The sequence below is a fragment of the Ylistrum balloti genome, unplaced genomic scaffold (genome assembly GCF_031769215.1).
Source record: "Ylistrum balloti isolate Yb309-2 unplaced genomic scaffold, AGI_CSIRO_Ybal_v1 Utg370528, whole genome shotgun sequence".
NCBI classification, from domain to species: Eukaryota; Metazoa; Mollusca; class Bivalvia; order Pectinida; family Pectinidae; genus Ylistrum; species Ylistrum balloti.
In genome coordinates, this window is record NW_026782337.1 from 71,099 (window position 1) to 98,731 (window position 27,633).

The 27,633-nt window shown below is 35.3% G+C and overlaps 1 protein-coding gene across 1 annotated transcript in view; it reads left to right on the forward strand.

Annotated features, from left to right (window-relative positions):
• The window catches only part of LOC132555926 (serine/threonine-protein kinase SIK2-like), a 37,793-nt gene extending 15,066 nt beyond the window's left edge, over positions 1–22,727 (forward strand). The window contains exons 3-8 of the mRNA XM_060220303.1: positions 3,120–3,183; positions 6,199–6,314; positions 18,077–18,247; positions 18,697–18,820; positions 19,021–19,244; positions 19,718–22,727. Coding sequence (XP_060076286.1) covers positions 3,120–3,183; positions 6,199–6,314; positions 18,077–18,247; positions 18,697–18,820; positions 19,021–19,244; positions 19,718–22,006 — 2,988 coding nt within the window. The 3' untranslated portion in view covers positions 22,007–22,727. The remainder of the gene's footprint in view (positions 1–3,119; positions 3,184–6,198; positions 6,315–18,076; positions 18,248–18,696; positions 18,821–19,020; positions 19,245–19,717) is intronic.
• The last annotated feature ends 4,906 nt before the right edge of the window (positions 22,728–27,633 follow it).

Below are 27,633 nucleotides of genomic sequence, written 5' to 3' on the forward strand. Positions count from 1 at the left end.
GTAAATCCCTGGTATGTTAGCTCCCCCACCAAGCTCTTCTTTATTTACTTTAATCTTCAGCACAAAGTAAACGTTACGTGGCCCTAACCCTGACTTCCGCATCTACCTACATAGGTTTGTAAGTAATCAATATTTATCAATACAGTCAGTCACTCAAACCTCTACGTCATACTGTTTATTAGAGATAGGATCAGTAGATGATTATTTACAAGTTTAATATTTGGACAGCTTTAGGCCACTGTAAAATATGGAAAGGTCCAAGGAAAATATTTTACAGTAAGTTATAGCTGATACCACTTTCTGGATAGTTTTGTTATATTTGTAAATCTGAGAAAAAAAGACACGAAGGAAATGGCCAGATACAATATATAAAATGTAAGCTATTTGAGGCTTTTGTTAAAAATGGTCATGAGATGATTTGAAAAACCATTATGGTTCTGTTGAATTAGACTTGTTTCCCAGTCCTTAAGTATATTATTTGATTCTGAAACAATTTCAAAATTCATGGTTTCTTTGAGGATCGAGGGAGCTGGTGGTGTGTTTAAGTATTTTTCACAAATCTTTTGAAGAATTTATGTTTGTCATTATGATAAAATTTGAAATGAAAAAAAGAAATTACAAAAATTTAAAAACAATTTTGAAAGCAGTGACTGATAAGATCTTCAACCTCTAGCAACTTCCTTGAATACATTCAAATGTACATAGCCTAAACACTATGTAAATGACCTACAACAATAATACATGACCTCACAGCTTTAGTCAAGTTATGTTAGCCATTAAAGGGTCAGTGTCTTCAGTAGTGACGTAAATCTGTGTTTTCAATAAATACAGTTTCCCGGATATAGTTTATAGATGTAGAAATTGACGGTTGTTCACCCCTAATTTACGTATAAAAGTTGTTGTTAACATTACAGACATCATAAAGACAAATATTTGGAGGTATTACAAATCTTATTTGTTATGGAATTAAGAGATTTGAAAGGAGCAGTATGACTGTATGTAATGTTGTACTTTGTGAGATAGGTCTGTCTACTTACTGACGTAGTTTAGCTGACTGTATGTAAACAAAACCGCTACATAAGGTATTCGTCAATTCCAACAAATGTCTTTGTACAAACACAGACTCTTTGTGTGTCTACATGTCTAGAATTTATAAATATTCCAACTGTAAATGATTGTATTGTTCAGCCATAAAGAGAGGTTCCTTTAAATGTCACTAATCTATTTACACAACTTTTTTCATACCTGATAATGTACTTAGATTTTGTATCGATTTCAGATTGACAACTTCTTAACAATACCTTGTTTTATTTTTTTAAAGTTTAGAATTGTTAAATCCAACCCATTTTACTTTTCTAGCTGTTTGCAATCCTGATTAACATGTATGTATTTATATCATTTTTTATAGAAGATAGATAAAACATTATAAATTATGTCTGATTTTTTTTTTATTATAAAATAACACAAGATGTAAATTATGAATTTTAAAATAAGTAAAATTTATGAATTTGTCTGAAATTTCTATATTCTTATTTGAATCTGTTCATAATACACACTTTTTTTTTTCGAAGAAGACACACAAGATGGAAATTTTGAATTCACTTGTTTAGTGCATAATGAGATTCCAAACAATGTTCTGAAATGCTGAAGATTTCCAAGTTTACATATCTTAATGGACACTAAAGCAGTAGTTATTGATTTGCTTTCAGCTGTAACCATATTTATTATATCCTTGACTTGTGAAACTCTCTTAAAGTTAGAAAAAGGAAAGTAATTACTTAAGATCTCATAAGTGTTTTTGTTTGTCACAACACTATAAAAAAACCCTCAGTAAAACTTTGACAGACAATTTGGTCTGAAACTACGTGAAGTTTAGTAGCAGGAAGTTTGAGCATTTATCAGGTTTTGTCTCATAGTCTAGGTAGTTTTTGTAGTTTCCACAAGTTACATGGCAAAAGGTTATCTGGATTGTCAATAAAGGCATCTGTATTGTAGCTCATAACATTGGAATCTTCCAGAAAGGAAGGAGATTCGTCATCAGTGATTTTCAAAGGTTATTCACCTTATTTGTTCGAAGGATTGGGCAAAATCCAGATTGTTTTTTCTCCAGAAGTTTTATAGAAACATTTTAGATAAAAGAGGTTATGATTGAAAACAGATAAAAAAGAAAAATTTGAAGAAAAAGATGTTTTAAACAGTAATTGAACACTTAATGTTTTATGGATCCAGAAGGCTGTACCTATTGATAAAAACATGTATTTACCTGTATCGGTTTTATAGTAACAGACCTTGACAAGGAGGCCTTTTATGTGCTGCTCACTAGGATTATCAAGTCCTCGTTACATGAGTGTCTTTTTCTAGATAATAGCAGGGAAAGAATTAGATCGTGACATTACAGAAAATAAAACCACAAAACCATTCCATTTAAATATAAAAAAAAGTTTTATATTGTGATCTTGTAAGAATGACAGATGATGAAATTAAATTTAGTGTACAAATTGTTCACTTTGATTCGTGGCATACATACAGAAATGTATATTTTAACTTTCATGAAAGGACGATAACGTTGCACCTGGTTAAGTCGGTGAAGCTGTAGGATACAGGTACTCTTGTCCTCATTCATAAAACAGCCGGGTATACAGGAAGTAGTTGTTGTTTTGGCTCCTAGCCAAGGCTACCACTACCATATATGGCTGTTAAAGAGCAATTTTAGTCTATATGTGTAAATTCATGGCATAATGCATTGATCCCTGTTTCATTAAAAAGCTGCCCATTCAGTAAAATCACACACTAAAATTGTATATTTAGAGAAGAAAAATGAAATCTTTGAATTAAATTTGAATTTTGAATTGGTTGAAGTCTCAATTTTATTTGAGTTGTCTTTTCTCAATCCATTTGTATGTATCAGCATGCTATCATGTCTCTCTGGGAAAAGAAAAAATCAAAGATTTTATAAAGATTACATAATAAATGACTTATAGGCGGTCTGAATGATTATGTTAAAATTGGTTTATTATATGTGTTACACATTTTTATCTCAACTGATTTAAACATGATGTTTTGATGCTTTAAATTCTTAAAATTTTATGTGAAATTAATGTCTGTTTATTATTTTACAGGTTATGGAAACAAAGAACATGTTATACCTAGTGTCAGAATATGCTCCTAATGGTGAAATATTTGGTAAGTTAACATTTGTGTGTGTGTCTGTATGTATGTGTATGTTTCAAATTTGTGAATATCAACACTATTCAATCTCATTTACATTTTGGTCAGTGAATTTGCTCATGGTGTCAGTGAAGCAGAAGATGCTTACCCTTTCTAAACACTTGGTATTGTTACTTTTCTAATTCAAGAGCCTTTCTGTAAATAATGCATCTATTCACTTTGGCTTTCCATCTCCTTATTGTACTATGTACCTGTCTATAGAGGACTGTTTTAGTGTGTTGTGTACTTGTCTATAGAGGACTGTTTTAGTGCCCTGTGTACCTGTCTATAGAGGACTGTTTTAGTGTGTTGTGTACCTGTCTATAGAGGACTGTTTTAGTGTGTTGTGTACTTGTCTATAGAGGACTGTTTTAGTGTGTTGTGTACCTGTCTATAGAGGACTGTTTTAGTGCCCTGTGTACCTGTCTATAGAGGACTGTTTTAGTGTGTTGTGTACCTGTCTATAGAGGACTGTTTTAGTGCACTGTATACCTGTCTATAGTAGTGCCCTGTATACCTGTCTATAGAGGACTGTTTTAGTGCACTGTATACCTGTTTGTAGTTTTTCAGTACACAATTTTAAGCATCATGTGCCTATCTTTATGATAGCCTTTTGATTTCTAGCAAGTCCTTGTTAATTGTCTATTGCATTTTTATGTGCGATTCTTCCATTACGCTGGTAACATGTACGTCATTTGGTATTGCCAAGGCAACACAGCACCAGCCATGGTTATTATGGGATGTGTAGTAGTCTCAGGTTGTGCTTGGGATATTAAATTGCATGTTGAGTTTTGAAGACACTTGGGCAAAAGTTCAACTTTGACATTTCTATTCCTTTGTATTGTATAGATATGCACACTACTAGCAGTGTAATTATCACTGATCTTTTGTCTCTGACATTCCTGTCCTCATCGCAGCTGCTCTCTCATCATCTCCTTATTGACACCCAATCAGAGCTGAAGGTGCACTCCTCCTACACATAGGTTGGTTATCCATTGTACCAAGGGTTGGTTATCCAGTGAAGTCTGTGTGACAATTGTGGACATTTAGGTCAACTTCCTAATCACAGTGGTTCTCCAACCAACCTACATTGTAAACATTCCCAAAAGTCTGCCTGACACTCAGATATAAGCATGTTATTATTCCAAGAAGTTATTCCAGGGATAAAATCCAGTTTTGTAGTATTATTGTAAATTCTTTACATTATTGTTTATCTTGTCAGTATAATTTGAGAAGATGAAGACTTATACAGATAAGGTTGCCACTGCTATAAGTAGAAGGGAGAGTAAAGATTCTTTGTGCTGTCACCACTAGGGACTTTCATTTGCAGTTAATACATTGAAGGTTATGGCAAGTCCCCACTCAACATGTCAGATTGAGTGTTATAGTAAGCCCCCCTCAACATGTCACACTGTGAGTGTTATAGCAAGCCCCCCTCAACATGTCACACTGTGAGTGTTATAGCAAGCCCCCCTCAACATGTCACACTGTGAGTGTTATAGCAAGCCCCCCTCAACATGTCACACTGTGAGTGTTATAGCAAGCCCCCCTCAACATGTCACACTGTGAGTGTTATAGCAAGCCCCCCTCAACATGTCACACTGTGAGTGTTATAGCAAGCCCCCCTCAACATGTCACACTGTGAGTGTTATAGCAAGCCCCCCTCAGCATGTCACACTGTGAGTGTTATAGCAAGCCCCCCTCAACATGTCACACTGTGAATGTTTTAGCAAGCCCTTCTCGACATATGGTCAGACCTTGAGAATTACAGTGAGACTGTTTCCTCATCTTGTAAGACATTGAGGGATGCATTGAGCCCTCCTTCATGTTATTGGACTTTAAAACTTACAGTGAGCCCGCCTCCAAATATTGTCAGACCATGAGGGTTATGACAAGCCCTTTTCATGTGATGTCAGTATATAAATGTATCAGTGTACTTCACCCTGGCCTGTTAAAATGCTGCTACTATTTTTAGCTTTCATAACAGTGCCTGGAAAATTCGTAAGTCATGCCTTCACTTAAAATAGAACACTCAAATGTGCCTGAAAGAAGTTACACTGGCTTGTGCCAAGGACGTCTGCTGTAAATGAGAACAGATTGAGGGGTCCAAAATGGATGACGTAGACAAGGGTGCTAAATATGCACCGTAAATTATGATAATGATATACATTCAATAAAAGTGGATGAAGAGGCCTGATCACTTATTACAGGGCATTCAGGCGACCTTTTGGCAATTTCAGAATTCAAATCACAAATCTGAAGCATTAATAGTATTAAATAATTTGTGAAATTGGCGTTCCCCTTCAGTCCTAAGATTCAAAGCTTATTTTTGGGAGTCAAAACTTACTATCAAAGATCTGCAAAACGAAGATCATTAATAAAGATTATATGGGCCAATTAGAAGGCTGCTTATAGGAATGGAAAGCTAACATCTAAATATAATATTAAACAACCTGGTATAGATGTATGTTAGTCACAACATAGGATAGAAATATTCAAATGAATAGGATTTTCATTTAATGCATTTCCAATTCAAATAGTTATCAGTAAAATATCTATACCAGAATTTAAATTAATTATAGTAATTAAAATACACAATGAAATGAAATTGAGGTCATAATTAAAGTGTTATAACAATGGTTGATTCCCCAGCCCCAGATCACAGACATGGCACTGCTTCATTGGCCTTAGATGTTACAGAAAGGGCACTTCTTCACTGGCCCCAGATCATAGAAAGGGCACTGCTCACTGGCCCCAGATCACAGGAAGGGCACTTCTTCACTTGCCCCAGGTCTCAAAATGGGGGCTGATTCCTTGGCCCAAGGTCATGGATAGGACGCTGATTCCCAGACTCCGGATCACAGAATGGAGGGTGTCGTTAATCTGGACATCTTGCACAAATTAATACATATTTTTGTGATGTTATTTTAAGAAATTTTTGCAAATTTTTTGCCCGTGATCATAAGCAACAAATTGTTCATCTCTTTGTAGATTACATAGCCAGACACGGACGCATGACGGAACAAGAGGCACGCAAGAAGTTTTGGCAGATTATACTTGCCGTGGAATACTGTCATAACCATCATGTCGTCCACAGAGATCTGAAGGTAAATCTAGTAAAACCAATCTATCTCTGCAGCCTCTGATTCCGTGTGGAAGAACATACATAAAAAAACATGCACCACTATGGAGTGCAGACAAAACAGTTAGTGTAGAGCAAAAATTCAAAGTCATCCTAAAGCTTAATCAGACTAGATAGTGAGATCACAGAACTTTCGCAAATAAAGGCGTGTAAGTAAGGATTGAAAGACCAAAATCATTTAGGGATATATAAACCAGTATTTGAGTCTGTCGGAAACAGAAGTGAAATACTTTATAAATTATATATTGTTTAAAACCATGATAACCAATGAGGAACACAGCATTTATATACTGTTTGATGTTCAGGATTCAACTATTTAAAGATACTGAATTATTTGACAATTATATAAAAGAACATTTTATCATATCATAATTCACAATTGGAGATCGGATTTTAATTGATATCATAAAATGGGCATATATATATATATATATAGCAGAATAGAGAATAATGGTTTACAAAGTTCTTTCTAAGACTCCCTCAGCAGAAAATGTAGCTTATAGAGAGAGAACGTTTGTCATCACCAGACTTCAGATGCTCTTTTTCAGGTCAAGGTACATGATCTTGAAAGTGTTTGAAATCCAAGCATATTTATATAATGTATAATTTACATAGATACATTCAAAACTGCGATTAATTCATAAGAGTGCGACATATAAATGTCAGTCATTGTGTAAGTGTCAGTCAGGTGCATTCTTTAGTAAGAAATATTGTTTGATCTGTAGGACTTTTGCCTACATTTCCTCAAAAAAGAGGCTTTGTCCTTATGGAAATGGCTATAATGTTATTACACAAGATTCAAGCCATTTCATTTCATTGATGTTCTCTCTGTTCAGCCAGACAGACTTTTAACAGTTTCCTGTGAAGAAATGTAAAAGTCGATAATACATAAGAATACCTCTCTTAATGATGACGCTCTTGCAATGCTTCATAACCGCGACCTTTTTATCTGTAGAGTTATACACAGTTGAATAACATTGACTTGTAATGAAGTTTAGATCGTGATGCCTGGTGATGTGGGTCAGATTTCTGATGACAAAACCATTTGTGAAAATCTGAGTTTTTTCCTGAATACCGCAAAACAGTATAACAAAGGTCGACTTTGTCTAGTATGTTCGGAGTACAGTAATATATTAAAACAGCTTTATGAAAAAAGATGTATATATAGTGAAAGGAATTTGAATGAAAGAAAACATACACAATTTTGTCTTCTATAGAATTAACCTAGAGAAATGTTGTAATTAGTTTGGCATGTTCTGATGTATTTGTACACATAACTATGTGTGACAGTTGTCATGTATTCACCCTGCTAGTGTCCAGATTGGAAATGCCACTGGGTCAAACTCACTATTACTGAAGTGACTTTCTGTGGCTTCTGCAGCCACATCCACACCTGGAGTGGCCTGTGATGGTGAGGTCACAGGGCCTGCAGCACACTCCATCAACATCAGACAAATGTCACTAGGTCGAAAACTAATTACAAGGAGCCCCCTCTAAAGATGTTATTCAGACGTGTTTAACTTTTGAAGGATTTCGTCGGATGCTGTGCCTGGTACTGACATAGCTCAGTAAGGCACAGTGTTGCTTTCCGTCGGTCACTGCCCTGCAACTACACACAAATGAAAGACACTTAAGTCTTGTCAACTTTTCCTTGTCTTTTCAGCTACTGGAAAATAGTAAATCCTTTCCTAACTTAACAGTTGATGATGTAGAATATGGAAGTGCAATGTACTTTAGTATCTAGAAGCAGAATTTTGATATTTCAGAAGAAAAGTTTGGAATGTTTGCTTGTGATTAAGTGTCTATGCCTTTTACTATTTGCACAATAATTTCAGAGAATTCAAGTTTTCATAGTAAATTATTGGTGAAAGGAAACCTGGTATGTCAAAATCTATCAACTTGTTAAATTTTACTGATAAATATTCGTCTGAGGGTGTATTCCAGTCATCTCTTCCTTCAAAAAAGAAATTGTGTGGGTGGCACTGTTAGGAAACTTGTTCATCTGGTAAGGAGATCTCATGTACTCCGCCTTTTTGCTTTCGGTGTTAAAAATGATTCTGTCTTCTTTCCTGGTATGTGAAGTTAATGTGCAAGGTTCATTTGAACAGTGAAAAACACTTAATGACTAACTTTTCTGTTAACTTAGGATCATACATGATCATTTCCTATTAGATCATACTAAACGTTATATCATAAATAAATATCACAGCTTAATTTAAATCTTTGCTCAAGTGTTACAGAATGAGGAACTCTGTTAAAGTTCCTGTCTGGAGAAAGATAATTTGTAAAATAGTAACACTGTAGTAAATTGATTATGTAACCTGTTGGATGTCTGTGTAGTAATGATGAAATCAAATCAGGGAGACTTCTTTCAGGAAAAATGTAGATTGTGTACTGATAAAATGACCTTGGTGTTGTAGCTGACCAACATACCATTCTGTTTACTACTTTTACCTGTATGTAAATTAATCGGGATCAGTGACTTTCACACCTGTACTGGCATTGACTACGTGTAAAGGATCTTGTGTTAAGTCTGGCCAGGTGTCGGAGTGAAAGTAATGGCATTGAATGTGTACTGACGTCATTGCCTTGCTTTATTTTAGTTCCTGGCAGGAACTGGTGCTAGGTTGCTGCTTCATGCCAGAAATGTTTGCATGACCAGGAATAAAAAAAAAAACCTGTTTCCATATTAATGGTAAATTGGCTCCAGCTTCATCACCTGCTCTACTGTCAACATGTTGTTTTTCAAAATTCTCTGATTTTTCCTGTTATTGTCTGCAATTATTTGTCAGAAATGCAGAAGAAAATGTCATTTAAAATGATACATTTACATAAGCCTGTATAAATTATAACGAGCTACATAGAATATGCCTGTATCCTATTGCATTCATACCACCATAAATGCAATAAAAACTCTGTTCAATCCCTATATCAAATAAGTGATAAAATAAAAATTGAATAAAGGAAAAAGTGGAAATGTGTCTTTGGTTTTGATGCTGGTATTTGACAGAACATCTATATGGTTGTGTTGTCTGCCAATTTAGTGGAGATATTCATCAAATTAAAATACAGAATTATAGGGGATGAAATTAAAAAAAACTAGTTTCCATTTTTTTTTTTTTTACTTTTTCATAAGAAAACACTTAACAATACCAAAATGTCAACAGAATTTTAAACTCAAATTTGATAAAACAATGGCAGTATAAATATAAAACATGAAAATAAGACACACGAGATTTGTCTGGTAGTACTAGACCCATGTGTGTCAATAAGCCCACCTTTACCATTTGCTGTTCAGTAAACAAATGCTAAAGTATTGTGCAATAAGTCTATTTCCTTATTTGTAATAGACTATGAGAGTAGTGTGCTGGCTCCCTCGGCTTATTATAGAATAAGTACAGTATTTTCTGACTGGACATTGATATGAAGACAATATAGCCAGTGTATTCTAGTGGAGGATTATATTGCCTGCTGTAAAATCTGCCACTTTATAATGAAATATCACTGCATGAGCATATGTAGGGACCTAACTACAATGTAGGCTCCCAAGGGGGCAGGTTTGTCAGACAACCTTTACAGATTTAAGTGTTGTTCAATGAAGAATTTTGAAGAATAATGATATTTACGCAATGTTTCTCAGGAACAGATGTTAAAAAATCTTCTGACAGATTAATTAGAAAAAATGTTTGATACAGAGTCATGAATGGTGTTGATTGTTTAAAGTGGCCATCATGATATTGAAATCCAGTGTGATTTTAAGGATATTGTATACAGCACTAGATGGCCAAGTCACAGGACAATGATCACGTAAAATACATATCAGTAATAGTTACAAAGGAAACAACCCAGCTGGATTTGCTTACAGGATGTTTATGGATAGAGTTAAAAAATAATTGTTGAACAAGTTCATCAGGCCCTCTCTAAATGAATGAACATAAATACAAAATCTGTTTAAATGTCGCATTGACAGAGGCAAGGCTAAGCTAACTAGAACACCTACAAATTCTCACTTGGTTTTGAAAGATTTTACTTTACAGGCGATAATTCTTCCTGTGTACCATTCCTTAAAGTGAATGTTTTTCATAAATAAAAACCTGTTTTTGAACATCTGTGAAAACAGCAGGTGAAGGCCAGTGTTTGTTTACATGGTACTAGAAAGACACTAATCACATAAGGAGGATCAGAAAACATGCAATTGTATACACATCATATCAGAGACGGACACATGCTTAATTGATACACATGCAAACTCCACTTAATTAATACTGTATAAAAACATAACATCAAAACGTACGTCATCCAAAAAATCAATAAATCTGGCCAAGATTTCTCAGCAAAAATACAAATAGCACACTATTAGGTAAAAAGCAAACACACCTTTATGTCTCTCTTTGAAACAGATTTTTATGCATCTACACAAGTTTGCCTCACAGATATGCTAACTATTACTTGTTCGTTTGGGAGCAGATGGAAAAAAAACCATAAAGCAATCTATTTGTAGTGTATAGTGAAATTTCTGTGATTTCTTTGGAGTAGACATAATATATTGACATTTTATGATCTAAATCGAGAGATCTCCCATTGGGGCCTCATGTTACAGCTCTTTAGGTAAAGGTCAAAGGTTGAAGCTTACGTCAATGGCTGAGCTTGGAGGTCATAAACACACATAGGCCCTCATAACATTGTCAATCACTGCTTCATGTTAAATAAAACCAATTTGTAGGATGGTTTTTCCATCAGTACCGGCTTAGCTTTCGCTTTGGTGAATAAGCAAACCTTACAATGTAATTATCTCCTTTGGCTATCAAATCCTCACATAGCTAACACACTTATTCTCTTTCAGTCAGCTTTTTTTAACACCTTCTGTGGTGACTGCTTTATCGTGACCTTCATTGTGTAACTTAACAAGCTACTTCTGCAGAAGAATAGGAAAGCGGAAAGCTTCTTTTATAAATCTGTAAGCTTATACATGAAAGAAGTTTTTTTCCCTATTATTTCAGTCTGAAGGAAGAAGCTCAAAATTTTGTGTAGGATGATAGATATTTTAGTTCATTGTCAGCTTGTTTAGGCTCTTTTACAAACTTGAGGTGATATGGAAGCTACAATAGGCCGTCTGTAGTTAGTATAAACTTGTTCAGAGCCATGGATAGGAGGTTGTGGATTAGGATTGACTCAGGGTTGTGGATAGGAGGTTTTGGATCAGGATTTACTCGCAGTTGTTGATAGGAAGTTGTGGATCAGGATGGACTCAGGGTTGTGGATCAGGATTGACTCAGGGTTGGGGATCAGGATTGACTCGCAGTTGTGGATAGGAAGTTGTGGATCAGGATTGACTCAGGGTTGTGGATCAGGATGAACTTCGAGTTTGGATAGGATGTTGTGGATGAGTTGTAGATAGGAGGTTTTGGATCAAGAATGATGCCTGTTTTCTCCGGAAATTTATTATACAACCCTGGAAATATATATAAACATCAAAGTGTTTTCAGTATGGTTTGTTTATACTTGTTTGCTTTCTTAATTAAGTGGAAGATTTTTAAGGACTTTGAAAATAACATTTGGTACTATGTAAGCTTTGTTTATGAAATACAGTTCATCATAATGTTTCTTTTTGTTTAAGTACTTTCCTGATTGAAGGAATATCAATAACTTTTGTATCAAAAAGGTTTGGTTAAGAACTTCTTTTTTTATTTTTTTTAGGAACTTTGTGGCAATATGCCTTCAAGTGTATTAATTTTCCAAATCAGAGCATCTTGTTTGACAGGATAAAGTATAGAACAATTCTGAAGTGGAGGATTGAGATGAAATATTAATAATGGTGAGACTCAATGCTTTGGAACAATACACTCAAGTTAGGGATTCAGATGAGCTGAATGTTTGCCAGAACTTTTTGTTTTTGTTTTTTTGCATGATTTTTCATGCCTAGATCTCTTCAAGTTGGAAATTATTGGAATTTGTTTACGCAAGTTGAAGACATTCCAGCTAATTATCAAAACAGAGTGTGCTTTTGGAGGTAAGGTTTTATTGATGAAATGGAAGAGATATTTATCGAGTTTTAAATGCACTGATTACATCAGCTAGGTGTGTTTACGTGTTTATATAAAGTATGTTGGCTGAAATTATGTCAATTTTTATAGTGTACTTTGGTCAAACAGCTTGAGACTTGTATATGCACAGATCCCAACAAGATGTATGTGACAAAACCTGTATGTACTTTGACGTCCACAGTGGGTCTGACTTCCTGCAGACAGGGTTAGGATGTCACGGACGGTATGAATTTCCTGTCGACACCTCTTCTGAAGGTCGTTAAGTCTAAATCCCCAGTTTTAGTTCATTTGTAAACAAAATAATATACTGCTAATGAATAATCTTAAAGATATCATCATCAGAATTCTTACTGCATCAGGTATATAACAAAAGGCTTAGAGAGAAAAACAATATAAACTCTTAGTGATATAATTTACTTATTCTGGAGAAAAAAAAGGAGAATACGTTGACAGAATCTCCTGTCTTTACACTAAGTCATGTGAGGAAGAAAAATAACCTACAGCACTCTGTTCATTTTATACGTTAATTTTCAGAAACATTACCTTGTATCTTGATTTTTCTTTGTTTTTGCAAATGATTATTTTCAATCAATGACATGCAGGTCTGGTGATTAAATAGATAGGCCTGTCATTAAACTTTCCATGTTTGGGAAAGCAGTCAGTAACAATACATGGAGGTGGGCATTCCATACTGTAGTTACGCTATAGATCAACGTCTCCTGTTACAATGACCGTTGTCTTTCAGGCTCTTTGGTAATTACCATGACACTTCCATCTTTTCTTAACTCATTAGCAGAAACAGGCAAAACCCAAAGTAAGAAAGAAATTTCAGTTTCAATTGACCTTGATATCCCACACCACAACTGGGGCTAACTGGCACAGAAATAATGGGCTGTTCAAGGTCCTCAGAAAACCTTTAGTACTGATTTTCTTTAGTACAAAAAGGTCAGTGATAGAAACAATGTAAAAGTTACAAGAGGGAATTCCTGAGTGCAATTAGTGAAGAATTCTGAATGCAAATGTCATACTGGTGGCAAGACTGGTTGTTTATGTGAAGCATATCTAATCTGCGAGTACTGTATTGTGAGTAGTGTAGTATTGTGACAGGAGTGGGAGAGTCAGGGCAGGAAAACGATGTAACTGGAATGTGGTATCTCTAAGATGAATGATACACTTGCTTCATTCTGGTTATTTGCTGTTTGTAATGGTCAATCCTTTCCAGATCACATATTTAATTTCAACATCTCATTAAAATCATCTTTCTGTTGTCTAAAGCTTCATATGTTTTTCATGGTTGTTTTTAAAGCAAATGTCATAATATTGTTTAATATTTGGACTTGAAAGAAATACCATAAAAATTTAAATTATAGTGAAATTGGGGAAATAAAAAAGTATTATTTTGTATTCAGACTATTTTTTGTGCTGTTTTAGAAGTAAGTTGGTGGTAGATTGTAAGGTATAGGTATATTTGCTGTACTAGGAGGTAGGTTCATTCATGTAGTTGGTGGCATTCTTTTGGCACTTTGACTGAAAACACTGACAAGAATTTTGTCGTAAATTAGCAACACAATGAATTGTTAGCAAAAAACGTACATGCTGTTATGTATACAGCTTATAGAGGTACTGTAGGAGGCGGGACTAGAATATACAAGGATTAGGGATTAAGTGATGAGGTACTTTCCTTGCCTTGAAGGTGTTTAAAATATAGTATAAAATACATTTTTAAAACTTTGCACAGCGTTGTTGTGTTATTGACACTGTTTACTGTGTCAGATGAATTTATAGTTCATTTCTCTGTACTGGGATGTATTTTATTGTTTTACTTTTCAGAAAAAATTCAAAAAATGAAACATGATAATGACTTCCTACCAAACTTAATCGAATCTGATTTACAGAAAGAGATCTGTATACAAATTAAGGGCGATGACTTTATGTGAAGTATTACTATATAAGGAAGATAACTTTTAAGAGACATTACTCTACACAAACTATATTTTCAAGGGAGATAACTTGGTAGAATGTGCAAGATGAAACATATTTATGATTCAGTTTAGAGCTGTGGTTATTAGTCACTTACAGGCAAGTTTTCTGTTTGTTTACATCACATAGAAATAGGCATACGCAGAATCCTTGTTGGTGAAAAAGAATTACTTATTTTTCACAAGGTGAAATTGTTGACACCTACGTCAGAGAGGGCCCATGTGATGCTGAATCCAAATATATACAGTCACCGAAGGCCCTGGTGGTGTATTATGACCACGTCTTGCGTCATCCAGTGCTAACATACATATTAATGCTCTGTTTGTATATCACTAATTACTGCCCACCTAATTAATAACAATATGAGTCTCCTTGTGCTTCAATTTTAGGTTGAATATGACGTACACAAATAAAAAATACATGACCTTGTCTAGATTTGACATTACAGTCCTATCCTTTAATGATACTGAATGTGTCACATTGTTGGCCTTTAGTAATGTTGAATGTGACCTCAGTGACTAGTAACTTTGATATCAGTATGTCTATCAGCTGGGACATTTAATAAAATCCATCTCTCTGTGTCAATAATTAATTCTGCATATATCATTATTTGTGATTTGATGTTGTACCGCGTCACCAGGACATGCTTGGCTGGGCACAGATTACACACAGGTCTGACTGTAGGTTCAGACAGTACATACGCGGAGGCAAATAACATACTTAATTCATGTAGCAGCCTTGAAGTTCTTGTTCTTCGAACTTTACAACAACACTGTGATCTTTTCACTCCTGTAGCTGTGTTACCAAGTTCAAATTCACCTTTATAACTTATCTGATACATTTATGAATACCAAAAGGGTTCACACTCCCTGTCTGTATCAGTTCTGGAGTTAACATTCTTCTTGTTCCTCTTCGATGGAATTTAAAACCTTTTTCTAATTATTTTGTACAAATTGAGTAAAGAACTGAAATTTTTGTAACTCAGATATTAATTAATTGTATAGATAATGTTTCCTTCCCAATTATAATGATATACTGCACTGATTCTACTTCTGTTAAAAAAAGTAAGAAATTCTACAAAATGGTGATACAGATAATAGACAGGATCAATATTATGTAAACAGTACATTTAATAACTAGAATATTTGTTATTTCTCTTACTTTTATACAAAGAGTCCAGAATGGCCGAAAACCTTTATGATATTGTAATTTTGTGTTTCATCCGTCTTGTCCACCATGAATAAACTTCTACCTATGAGATTTAACCAAAATATGATTCTATGGTTACTTTTTGGGTCAGTCTGAAATCCAAGATGGCCATAATTGGTGCCATTTTTTAGCTGAAACCTGTTTAGGTAGAGATGCTGATAAACTGGTGTTCTATCTTCCATTTAAATCAAATTTAGAATTAGACATAGTTAAGTCAAACAACTTATTACACTCTTTCATACAACTGTTTCGTCCTTCAAGGACTCGTCAGTGATGCTAAGGGCCTTAATTTTGAGACCTACAAGGTGAGAGAGAAAAGTAAAAATTAATCGAAGGAAATATCAAAATCTAGATGTTGATCAAAAACCCCATGGCTCAGTGTTAGTAATTTACTTACATCTGTTCATTTTTTGAAAATGTCAAGCGTAAATGTGTAGTCTGTCACAATGCGGGATTCTTTTTGTCTTCTTGCTTTGCTTTGACATGTGTTACACTGGAGATTCAGTCCATACAGTGTTTCATCTCTGTTACAACATTACAGGTATTACAGAAAGCTGTCGCCCCCAACACTAAGTAAGGATGAATTGGTCAGTGACATAAGTAATGGTCCTATTACCTTCCCACCTGCCCTGGTAACATTTCCTAGTAACAGTTGTTATACCTATTTGTAGCCACATTATAGAGTTAACAGGCTGAGAACAATTTCATTAGAGCTTGCATTACCGTCAACATCACACGCAAAAGATTGATTTTTATTGTTGTGTAGTAGACGGACTTTTTTCTGAATTTTCCTGAATTATAAAATGAATATTTTTAAGATGTGTATTTAATTAATGTTACTGTGACTGTACTGTGTTGGTGTGGGTGTCATAAATTACATTAAAATACTTAAGTGTTTAATATATAGAGAGTTCAAATACCACAGGGCAATGTCAGCCCCTTAATTCTAAATACCACAGGGCTATGTCAGTCCTTCAATTCTAGATACCACAGGGCTACATCAGCCCCCTCAACTCTAGGTACCTCAAGGCTATGCCAGCCTTTCCTCCCTTCTTCCTAAATGTCAGGGCTACATCAGCACCTCAATTCTACGTACTCCAGGGCTATGACAGCCCCTCTCTCCTAAATATATCTGGGCTATGTTAAGGCCCCTCCTCCTAAATACCTCAGGGCTTCATCGACCCCAATACAGCACTATAAACCATGAAAGTTACATGTCCGTGTTGTAATGAGAATGAGTGCTTTGTTTTTATGTAGGTGTAGGTAGAAAGGACAGGATCTAACGACTGGTTATGTGATGTACTTGGATATAAATGTACCTTTCTTATCTCATGTTTTCTTTGTAGGATTGATTGGGTTGCTTTGAGCTTTTTAATACAAAAATTTTTTTAATATAAAGCTGAATTTGTTAACAAAAACAAAATAATACACAATTCTTTGGAGAAAAAATTTAGAATTTTGTTTTTAAAAGAGATAATTATCACAATAAACAGGAAACATCCTCAAAATGAACGTTCAGTTGATTTTTTCCCTGTTTTTCTACACTAAGTCATATGAAAAGGAATGTTTTGTAGGAGTATGATGTATGATGTGGGAGGGAATCCTGATGTGAATCAGAGATGAGTAAGAAAGCGATTACTGCTGAAAGTGTAGGGGAAGATTAACAAATAACAAATCTCCTACAAGTTGGTCACCACCATAGGATTGGTTTGGTTTCAAAAATCTAAACCTGACTGGAGTTAGATCTATTGCAGTTATGTTGGTGTAAACACATTAAGATATATGTATGAATAAGTCATACCAATTTGTATATAATTTGTATAAATTTGTCAAAAAAGCGATAACGTTAGTATGACTTTCACCCACAGACTGGTGAATTTTCACCCACAGACTGGAGAATTTTCACCCACAGACTGGTGATTCTTGACTGAATTACTATCTATACATAATTTTGACCTGATTATGAAAATAGTCATGAGGTCACAGAGAATATGATATGTCAGGAATCTTAACTGTAAATCCATACTGTTAAACCTGTCTATAAAGGCCACTCAGAAGAACATAGAAAAGTGGCCTTTATACAGAGGTTCAATTACTATGAATTGTATTAATAGGGAACTAAAAAGCAACCTTAATAGAAAGGTGAAATTTGTATAAAGGTGGGCTTTCAGACAGGTTTGACAGCATACTACATCCATCTGAGTTAATAACATAAATGAGATATTTGTCAAAACTACAGATAATAAAAGTATGTTAGGAACAGATTTAACATTTTCTGAAGATATTACAATTGTATTGGTTCACAATGTTAAAAATTTTGGTTTCATAAAGATGTATTTGAGGCGTACAACTTGTGAGGAAAATGAAATGTTTGCCAACTCTTTATTGAAGTTTTTATTCTTGACCGATTTATTATGTCGTGAGTGGTTGTAACAACTTCAGGAAGCAATTAAAATGATTCTTAAATTTTGTGTTTCCCATTGTATCGTTTCAGGCTGAAAATCTGCTGTTAGATGCCAATATGAATATAAAAATAGCCGACTTTGGCTTTGGTAATTACTTCAAGACGGGTGAACACCTGGCCACGTGGTGTGGGAGTCCTCCTTATGCTGCTCCAGAGGTGTTTGAAGGAAAGAAATACTTGGGTCCCCAGATTGATATATGGGTGGGTACCTTATAAAATCATTCTCTACATCCTCCTTCAATCATAGCCAGGGAATAATATTCTGATTTGAAATTACCTTTTTTTCAACCTTATACAAATATATACATACCATGTGACCTCAGTAGTCTTTGCTACAATTTTGATTGTTTTCTTTGCTGACATAAAGATGTTTTTACGGCCCCTGACATTCCCTGTGAAGGGGAAGGGAAGGAAGGGGACATTGAGTGTTACCCTTGTTCCTCTGTTCAATTCTCCAACATTATATCTGGAGGACCTTTCAATAATCTGATTCCTACTTATACCATATCATCATAACATCAAGTTGTACATGTGATCAGATTCTGGTTTGTATAGGAGAGGGAGTATCATAGACATTTTCTACTTGAATTTAAATACATGTTATATGGTATAAAATGAAGATTTTGTAAACATATATATTTTTGTTTCAGAGTCTGGGTGTAGTTCTGTACGTGTTAGTATGTGGTGCACTACCATTTGACGGCCATAATCTACAGATGTTGCGGGATCGTGTCTTGTCGGGCCGGTTCCGAATTCCCTTCTTTATGTCAACAGGTATGTGCCATGGTATAAACATTTTTATTGCCGTTTGCCCTGCCCATGTAAGGGACATAACTCTGGTTTGTTTTGTAGTGGGACATTTTCAGATATATCATTTGCTTAACTTTGTCAAGTTACTAATTTTATAGACTATATCAACTAAAATGTAATAGATATTAAAGAAAATCTTATCACAACTTCCCTGCTGTTTTCAGAATGTGAAAATCTCATTCGCCGTATGTTGGTGCTTGATCCTTCCAAGCGCTTGACCATTGGTCAGATCAAGAAGCACAAATGGATGACCTCTGATGGCGGCCCACCTAAGCTGCAGTCACCTCCTAGTCCAATTATTGGGTATAATGCGAAGATTGGCGAGTTTAACGAGCAGATTTTACGCCTAATGCATAGTCTTGGAATTGACCAACACAAAACTATGGAGGTAGGGATTTCTTCAGAGTGGGCAATTTGTATATGAAAAAAAGGTATACTGTAAATGTAGATATCTTAAGGTTGTCTTATTTTAGTGTTTGTCACCCTGTTTGTGACTGTATGTTATAAAGCAATTTATGTGATTAATTATGAATAATCAAATTCTGCATCACTCTAATGAACCAAGAATCGATTATTTGCTATGCTTTGACCACACCAATAACATTTACAGTTTTGTCCAAGTTTGCTGAAAATTTCCTTCATTTCTGACATAAGAAAGAAACAAAGAACTAGAAATAAGTTGATAAAACCATGGGAAAACTTCATGTTCTGTAAGTTTTTGATTTGAGTAAGTTGGAATACAACAAAATATTTGATATAAAAGTAAAGAGTTTGTCACTATGATATTGCACAACATGATATATAAAATAGAACAGAGATGATAATTGTATGACAAATGACACTTTATTTTTATGGTTTCAGGCATTAAAGAGTGATGCATATGATCACTATACTGCCATATATTACCTCCTCTTGGAGCGCTTAAAACAGCACCGGAGCAGTTTCCCACCGGAAAATCGAATAGATCCTCGAAAGCGCAGACCAAGTACCATAGCGGAGCAGGCCATGCTTCACCACACACAGACTAGTCAATCAGATCACATGACTGGATGCATGCAACGTACACCACTAGTCAACGTCAAACAGGGCATGTTTAGTCATACAACAGACTGTACAAATCCACCCAATATAAACTTCTTAAATGATATTGATATTCCAACGCCCAGTGTTCCTGGATGTTTACAGGAAATTGTCTCCACAGGGGTTACGACAAAGACAGCTACTGCTACCCCGCGTTCCACACGCCTCATAACAACGTCTATAGATGAGGGTGTAGAGGTAGACATCATGGACTCACCTGATGATAATAGTGTGGCTAGTAAAGGCCAGTTTGTGCGCGACGGTTTTGGCATGGGACTCATACCGAGCTGTGCTTTTGGTGACTTGTCACAGTTGAACGCAAACGGTAATAGTAGTATAACCTCTATTAGCACAGGAATTGGCTCACCTTTTGCCAGTTTTGACTCTTCAATGGAGCCTGATTTTATGTCTAGTCTTTCCGAAGGTTCCCAGCAGTCAACAGGATCTGGGTCCCTATCTGGTGGCCCTAATTATGTCACCGGTAATCCTGATCCTGCTGCCATGGTCATGAATTCTGGTGCTATTGGTGACTCGTATCAGGAGAATACTGGCTCTGTTGAGGTATCAGGGTCCGAAGAGTACTCACAAGATCGCAATCAAACGCGTTCTCCTGTCAACTTCCGTGAGGGGCGGCGTGCTAGTGATGGATTAGTTGCACAAGGAATATTTGCATTTAGACAACGACTTCAAAATAGTATGCGAGCTGAGGGCATGATTGAGCTGCGGGAGGAGCACCAGCATCTGCAGCACATGTATAGTGGAATGCCCAGCAATGAGCAGGTGGTGGCTCTTCAGCAACAGCACTCGGAGTACCTGGAGAAAAACGGACGACAGTGGTCACTAGAGGACGGTCAACACGGCCAACCTCCCAGACCTTCAAGACCTTTGATGAAAAGGATGAGCTTGCCATCAGAGACATTCGATCTGCAGCCTCACAGGCTCCTTGCAATTAAACAAAGCATGCAAGTTGAGCGAGAGCTTGATCGTGTCACCAGTAGTGAGGAATTGACCCAGCAAGGGGTAGCACCTCCATTCTCTCAGCAATACGACTACTCGATGCAGAACAAACCGTTGCAGCAGCAATTCTTACAGCATCGACTGCAGCAGAAAAGGCAGACACTGCAGAAGCAGACTCCGCTTCAACATCAGTTCCAACAGATGCATATTGTCCCAGGTGACCAAGCCTCATTATCATCAGCCAATCAAATTCCTTACATTTGTAAACAGAGACATGCTAATAAACATGATGAGTTGAATCATCTTAGTCGACCGCCAGTGATTAGAAAGATCTCTTACAAGCTGGCACAACAGCAGCCGGTCATGCCTCCTATGTCTGATGGGGGTGACGCACCGTGGCAACAAAATATGCTGCCACCTACGCAAGAGAATGACGGCCAGGAAGAAAGTGTGCAGGAGCGTGTCCCAATGCAGAATGTGTCTGTTGTCATTCAGCAACTTCAGCAACAACAGCAGAGGACGGTGAGTGTACCGCCTCTGTACACGACACAGCTTCAACAACAGCAGCAGAATCAACAACAGAATCAACAGATGCTGGACTACCAGCAAAATCAGCAACAACAACAACTACAACAACAACAGAATCAACAAATTGAACAACAGCAGCAGTCCGTGTCACATCACTCACCAAGCCGCAAAAATGCATTCATACCCCAGGGAGGGGAACTAGCACTCCTTCAACAACAATATGCATTGGAAAAACAACTACAGCAACAACAACAACAACAACAGCAACAACAGCAGCAGCAACAGCTGCCTAGCTTCACCTTTACAGGGGTGCCATTGAATGATGAAGTTTTGGTTGCAGACATTAATAATTCTCATATTTCACTCAGCATCGATTCAAGTCAGCTGTCCCTTACACAGTTGCCCTCCACCTCTCCCCACTCCTCTACTGAGTCACTGAAACAGGGCTCATGGGACTCACAGCATCATAACGGAGTTATCTCCCCTCCTAGTCACACAACACAGGACACAGGTGTGGTCGTGTCGCCATATTATATGACCCCGCCTATGGTGACCGCCATCGATGAACAAATGGATGTGTCGTAGCCATTGTGGTGTATTGTATGAATGTGTGTGCGGTCATGTGTACGGCATGATATATGTGTACATATGTTTTCACACCGCTATGCGTGCATGTAATATGTAAGTTTGCGTTTCAATGTATGTATGTTTAACATGTAAGGATATGGATGTATGTGTAAGTTATTAGTGTACACACGTGTACTCATTGTACAAGTATAGCGTGTGCAGGGTCTGGATCTTTAATCTTCAAATTACTGAAAATCATGATAAGGAGTTTTTAATACTTAATTATAAATAGGCATCAAATGCCTTGTTATTGCAGTCAACTACATTTAGTATCCATTATATAAAAAAGGATTGGTGCAATTACTGTTTTACAACAGGAAGTCCTGTTCTGTTGGGGAACAGAGTGATTTTATTGTCATGGCTACTTTGTAGAAAACTGATCCAGACAATAAGAGTAAGTGTGTAAGTTATGAGTGTCTTGTTGTAACCCTACAGAGTAGAGACCCCGGGATCAAGTTGTTCTAGTGTTATGGTCGTTGAGTTCTTCTTTCTATAAGCCTTTTGACTTTAAAAAGGAATTTACAAGGGGTATATCTAAATCATTTTTAGGTTAAATTTGTCATTTTCAAGTTAAATGTCATTGTCCTAAATTTTGTGTGTACATCATACTTTATATCTTTCCCTCTTCATTATAAAGACTCTTGATATTTTCAATTGAAAAAAATTATACTATGCCATCTGTCTGTACGAGTTTACAGAATTCTTTAAATTTTTCCTGTTCTACATTAATATACATATATATATACTTACACAAATTGAATATGTTATTGTAGTGTTTTCTAAACATGGTGAATGAAATTTCCCCTCTGATTACATTCTATATATTAATTTTTACGATATTGTCACTATTGGTCGACCCTTCGGCCCAAACACAGAACAACTTGACTATCTGTTAGGTTTAATGACAAGAATGATAATATTTATGGTTTTACTAGCTTGCTGAATGTATTATTTAAATCGGTGTACGTTCTAGTGAAGTCTGATCATTAATGATCGGGTATATTTATCATAATCATGACTGTTATTGTAATTGTGATTGGCTATTTTTATCATCATGATTGGTTATTTATAGTTTCATAATTATGATTTGTTATTTTTCATAATCATGATTGGTGGTTATTTATAGAATCATAATCATGATTGATGGTTATTTATAGTATCTTTATCATGATTGATTATTTATAGTATCACAATCATGATTTGTTACTTTTCATAATCATGATTGGTGGCTATTTACAGTATCTTAAGCATGATTTGTCATTCTGGATGCTACAGTGCTGTTCCCTTTGCAAAATTAAACATTACATTGCTGTTGACGCTTCAGTTATTAGAGAAATGAATTCCATAATCTCTTCAATTATGTAAAAAAAGCATGATTTTAAGTGAAAAGTTCTTGTGTGTGAAATCTTAAAATAATTTGCCTTGACAAAGCAACTTTTTTTTTTTGCTTAAATTTAAAATAGTTTTTATTACTACTCAAAATAAATATGGAATGTTAAGCTTTGCAATTCAACTAATGACATCGAATTTTAAGAAATCCCTCGGTATAAGAAGCAAACTTTTCAACTGATAAAGTACTCCGATATTACGAGTACCAAGCATCTGTCCGTCCAACACTTGTGGAGTATACAGTGAATCTTGGCTTACCATGTCTATCTTACCAACTCATCGTCTACATCTGATGTTCTGGACCACAATACTTTACACACCACTCATGTTTTAATAGACAAGAAATTTGATTTTTCTAGATTTTCACACCTCAAAATGATTTTTTTTCCCCACTGCATATGTAACAAAGAATGTTATTATTCAAATTATACTTGGCATCAGAAGCTTCTTTGTTGTAAACATTACTTTATTTGCTTGTTTTAGGTAGGCATTCTAACAAATATTTATTTTCAAAACTATTCAACTGTACAGAATCTAGCTACAATTGTGGAGGTGTGTCTTTATAGTGTCAGTGGTTATTGTGCTTCCTGTTGTGGTGTAAGGATCACTAGGAAATCTGTGGTCACTTTAGGAACAAATATTATGTACTTTTGTCTATGACAATATGTAACATACATTTCATCATCAATTCCAGTGATTTTTTAGCATAACAAGAAAATTTGCCAAAGTTATCCATTTCAGGTTTCTCATTTTACATTGACTTCAAACATATTTCCATTTGTCAGTAACACAGAAGGTTTGCTTACCATTTCAATGTGTACTTAATCTTATGGTACGGTTTGTTTTTATGCTTTTTAATTAGCATATTAGCAAAATCATTGATAAAACTGCCTTTAGACTGCTTCAGGAAGATGCAAATTTCAATTTCTCAACAAATATGTAGAATGGTTGTGTAAAATTAAAAGAACTTCTGAAACACTTGTGAAGGCAATCGGTCAAGAAGGTAAAACACAAAAAAAAATACTTTAAACCAAATTCAAGAATAATGGTTATGTAAGGCATATTTTGTTGGGCGTTTTTCATTATCTTATCCCCAATTTACTCCTGAAATCTGAAACTAGCCCAAAGATGGCAGCTATCTTTCGGGTTAAGGCAGAGGGTTAACATCAACATTTTAGAAATTGATTGTACTGGCGTGTTAAAATGTGTCAATGAAATATGTGAAGCGGGGAGTAGGATGATCATCCTCGTGACATATTCTGATTCACTCTTCTTCACTGAATGTTGATAAAGACGATAATTGATACAGTAGCTGTTCCGTGATTCCCTCAGTCCAGGGATCAGCTTCAGTTATGGCATCAAAATTAATTAAAATCATATCACATGGTATTGTGGCCTACCTTTACTGGATAATAGAGAATGATACATAAGTCCCAGTCTCTGTAACAAACTTACTGTTCATTTGGAACGACTCTCCCAACATGATCTCTTGTCGATGCTTCTCCACAATGTCCATTGTTTTACTAATCTACTTTAGTGAACACATACCTTTACCATTCAGAGATAGACGTGACAAATATCAGGTATGTACACAAGGAATCAATATAAACAACAATTTAGACAGATAACCCACAACGAGAATCATTGAAGGCTTTTCAAATGCTTTGACCTGCATCCTGACCTCAATCTATTTACAAATTGACTTGAAAGTGGGCAGAGCGTCAGTCTCTTCAATGATTAAAAGGAGCGTTTTTATTAGCTTAGAACATGTGAGGATCTGATTCGAACAAAAGTATGCAGATCTTGGTTTTTGTTGAATTTCTTTGATATTGCGAAAATTACATAACTAAGCCTGGTAGAATGGTGACAGTATGCTTGCTTTTATACATATAATGGCACTAAAGATTTCATCATAAATTTTATTGCTTTGACACTTGACTTTGTCTTATGTTAAAATCAAACTCCTGACTAAATCTCCAGTATAAAAACAAGCAGACTATCCTGTAATGATATGGATCTCTTTATAGCAATCCATTCTTAGAAATGTTTAAACCCAAATATAGTTTCTAAAAGTGACAGTGTCTGGTTTTATAGTTGTTCACTCAGACTATTAAAATCTATGGCAACAGTTTTTAGCAGGTTTTAATTTTTTTATTTCACACTCAGGAAGTGTTTTTGAAAAATAGATCTCTTATATGTAGCTCTTTGTTTTAATTTTCAGGAAAACTGAAAGAATTTGGTTGTAACTTTGTGATTGGTTTTAATTTCTGTTCTTGATAAGAGTATTGGATTCTTGTATAAGGTGTCATTTAGAGCAGTAATTCTTGGCCTGTGTTGAATTTTCCTACAAGTTGTGTACTAAATTTGCTATACAGTGTTGTTGGCCATGTAGACCAGGCTTTATCAGTTTGAACAATGTCTTTGGCTTTCTTATTAGACAAAGTTATCTGTACGGGGGGTTTAGTGATTGCTAAGCTGATAGTGAGGTTATTTATGATAAAATTCAATGTGCAGATATAAATTAAATACATCATAAATATGTTCATTTGTGTCTACATTGTAGGAAACGCCCACAAACATTGTGATTTGTAAATATACAATTTTTACGAAAGATGTTCGTTTTTTGCTGTGAGTCACAATTTTTTTTGTTTTGTCCAGCAGTTACTATATCACTAATTGATATTGTGATTTTGTTGTCACAATAGCTATGCACTAGTATTTTTACAATGAAATTATCAGCAGTTAATTTTTGAAAGGGTAAGCCAATCACAGTCTGTTCTGTTGGAAGACTTCAGTCATGTATATAAATAAGAAGTTGGAGGATGCAAGTATCCTTCCATACACAACTGTCTCCAAACATTCTAGTCACGAAAGATTTCAGTACATGAATTTATCACACTTGTGTATGTTACTCAGACATTGACAGAATAATTCACACATATTACTGAGGCAGTTTTTCAGGTGCCTGGCTACTGATAAACACTTGAAGACATTTCTTTAAATTTTTCAAGTTGGAAAGCATTACAGATTTTGAAAAACATCTTAAAACTGGGGAGTAGGGAATAAAAAAATGTTTAATTGGTAATTATTTCTACAAGTAAAACAAAGTATCAGGAATTTCCCTCAGTTTTAGAATGTATTTCTGACTGACTAATCCTCGCAGGAATATGATACATAGTCAACAATGTTAACCTACAGTACAATTTTCGTTGTGTGTAGAAAATGACAATTAAAGTGACTTAATTTCAAGAATGACAAAACTACTTGAATGGAATTATTTAATCATTGTACATGTGATTCAGATATAATTTTGGAATTTTTTTTTGAAAAATCAGGATGTTAACTTATATTCAGATGCTAGAACTCAGGACCCTGTTGTATTAAAAATTTGAAATGTTTTAAGAATATGCTCAAGTCAGGAAATGATCTAGATGACCTTTGACCCGGGATTTATTGTTTGTTCTGATTGTATTGATTGGCCAGAATGACCTAGATGATTATAACCAGTGTTGCTATGAATACAGCCTAAATATCACCCAAAACCAAGAAAAAAGTTAGTACTGATATGTCTTAACTCTCAAAATGAGAGTATTTCAGATAGCAAGTCTTGTATCATTATTGAAATTCCTCTGCTGTCATGATCTTCATTGCAAGAAATTAATAGAAAATATGAAAATCTTCTGACAAATCGTGTACTGAAATCACCATGGTCATGAAAGTCTTCAAAAGACAAGATGTAAGCCATAACACTGACATGCACTGCTTTTTAAGTACGATTGTTTGATAATGATGTGTATAATGTTATATTGTTACCAGTTGGCTGGTAGCATAATGTTACATCATTACTGATTGGTTGATAGTATAATGTAACATTGTTACCGATTGGTTGATAGTATAATGTGACATTGTTACTGATTGGTTGAAAGTGTAATGTCACCAATTGGTTAAAATGTTATATTATTACTCATTGGTTGGTAGTATGATGTTACATCATTACTGATTTGTTTAAATGGTATACTGTTACTCATTGGTTGGTAGTATAATGTTACATCGTTACCCATTGGTTGGTAGTATAATATTATATTGTCACCGATTGGTTGATAGGATGCTGTATTCTATTGGTAGCTATTTTTAGTGCACCAATCCATTGCAAACATGTTATATGCAGACTGTTTTCAATGCAGCCTGATATTGCA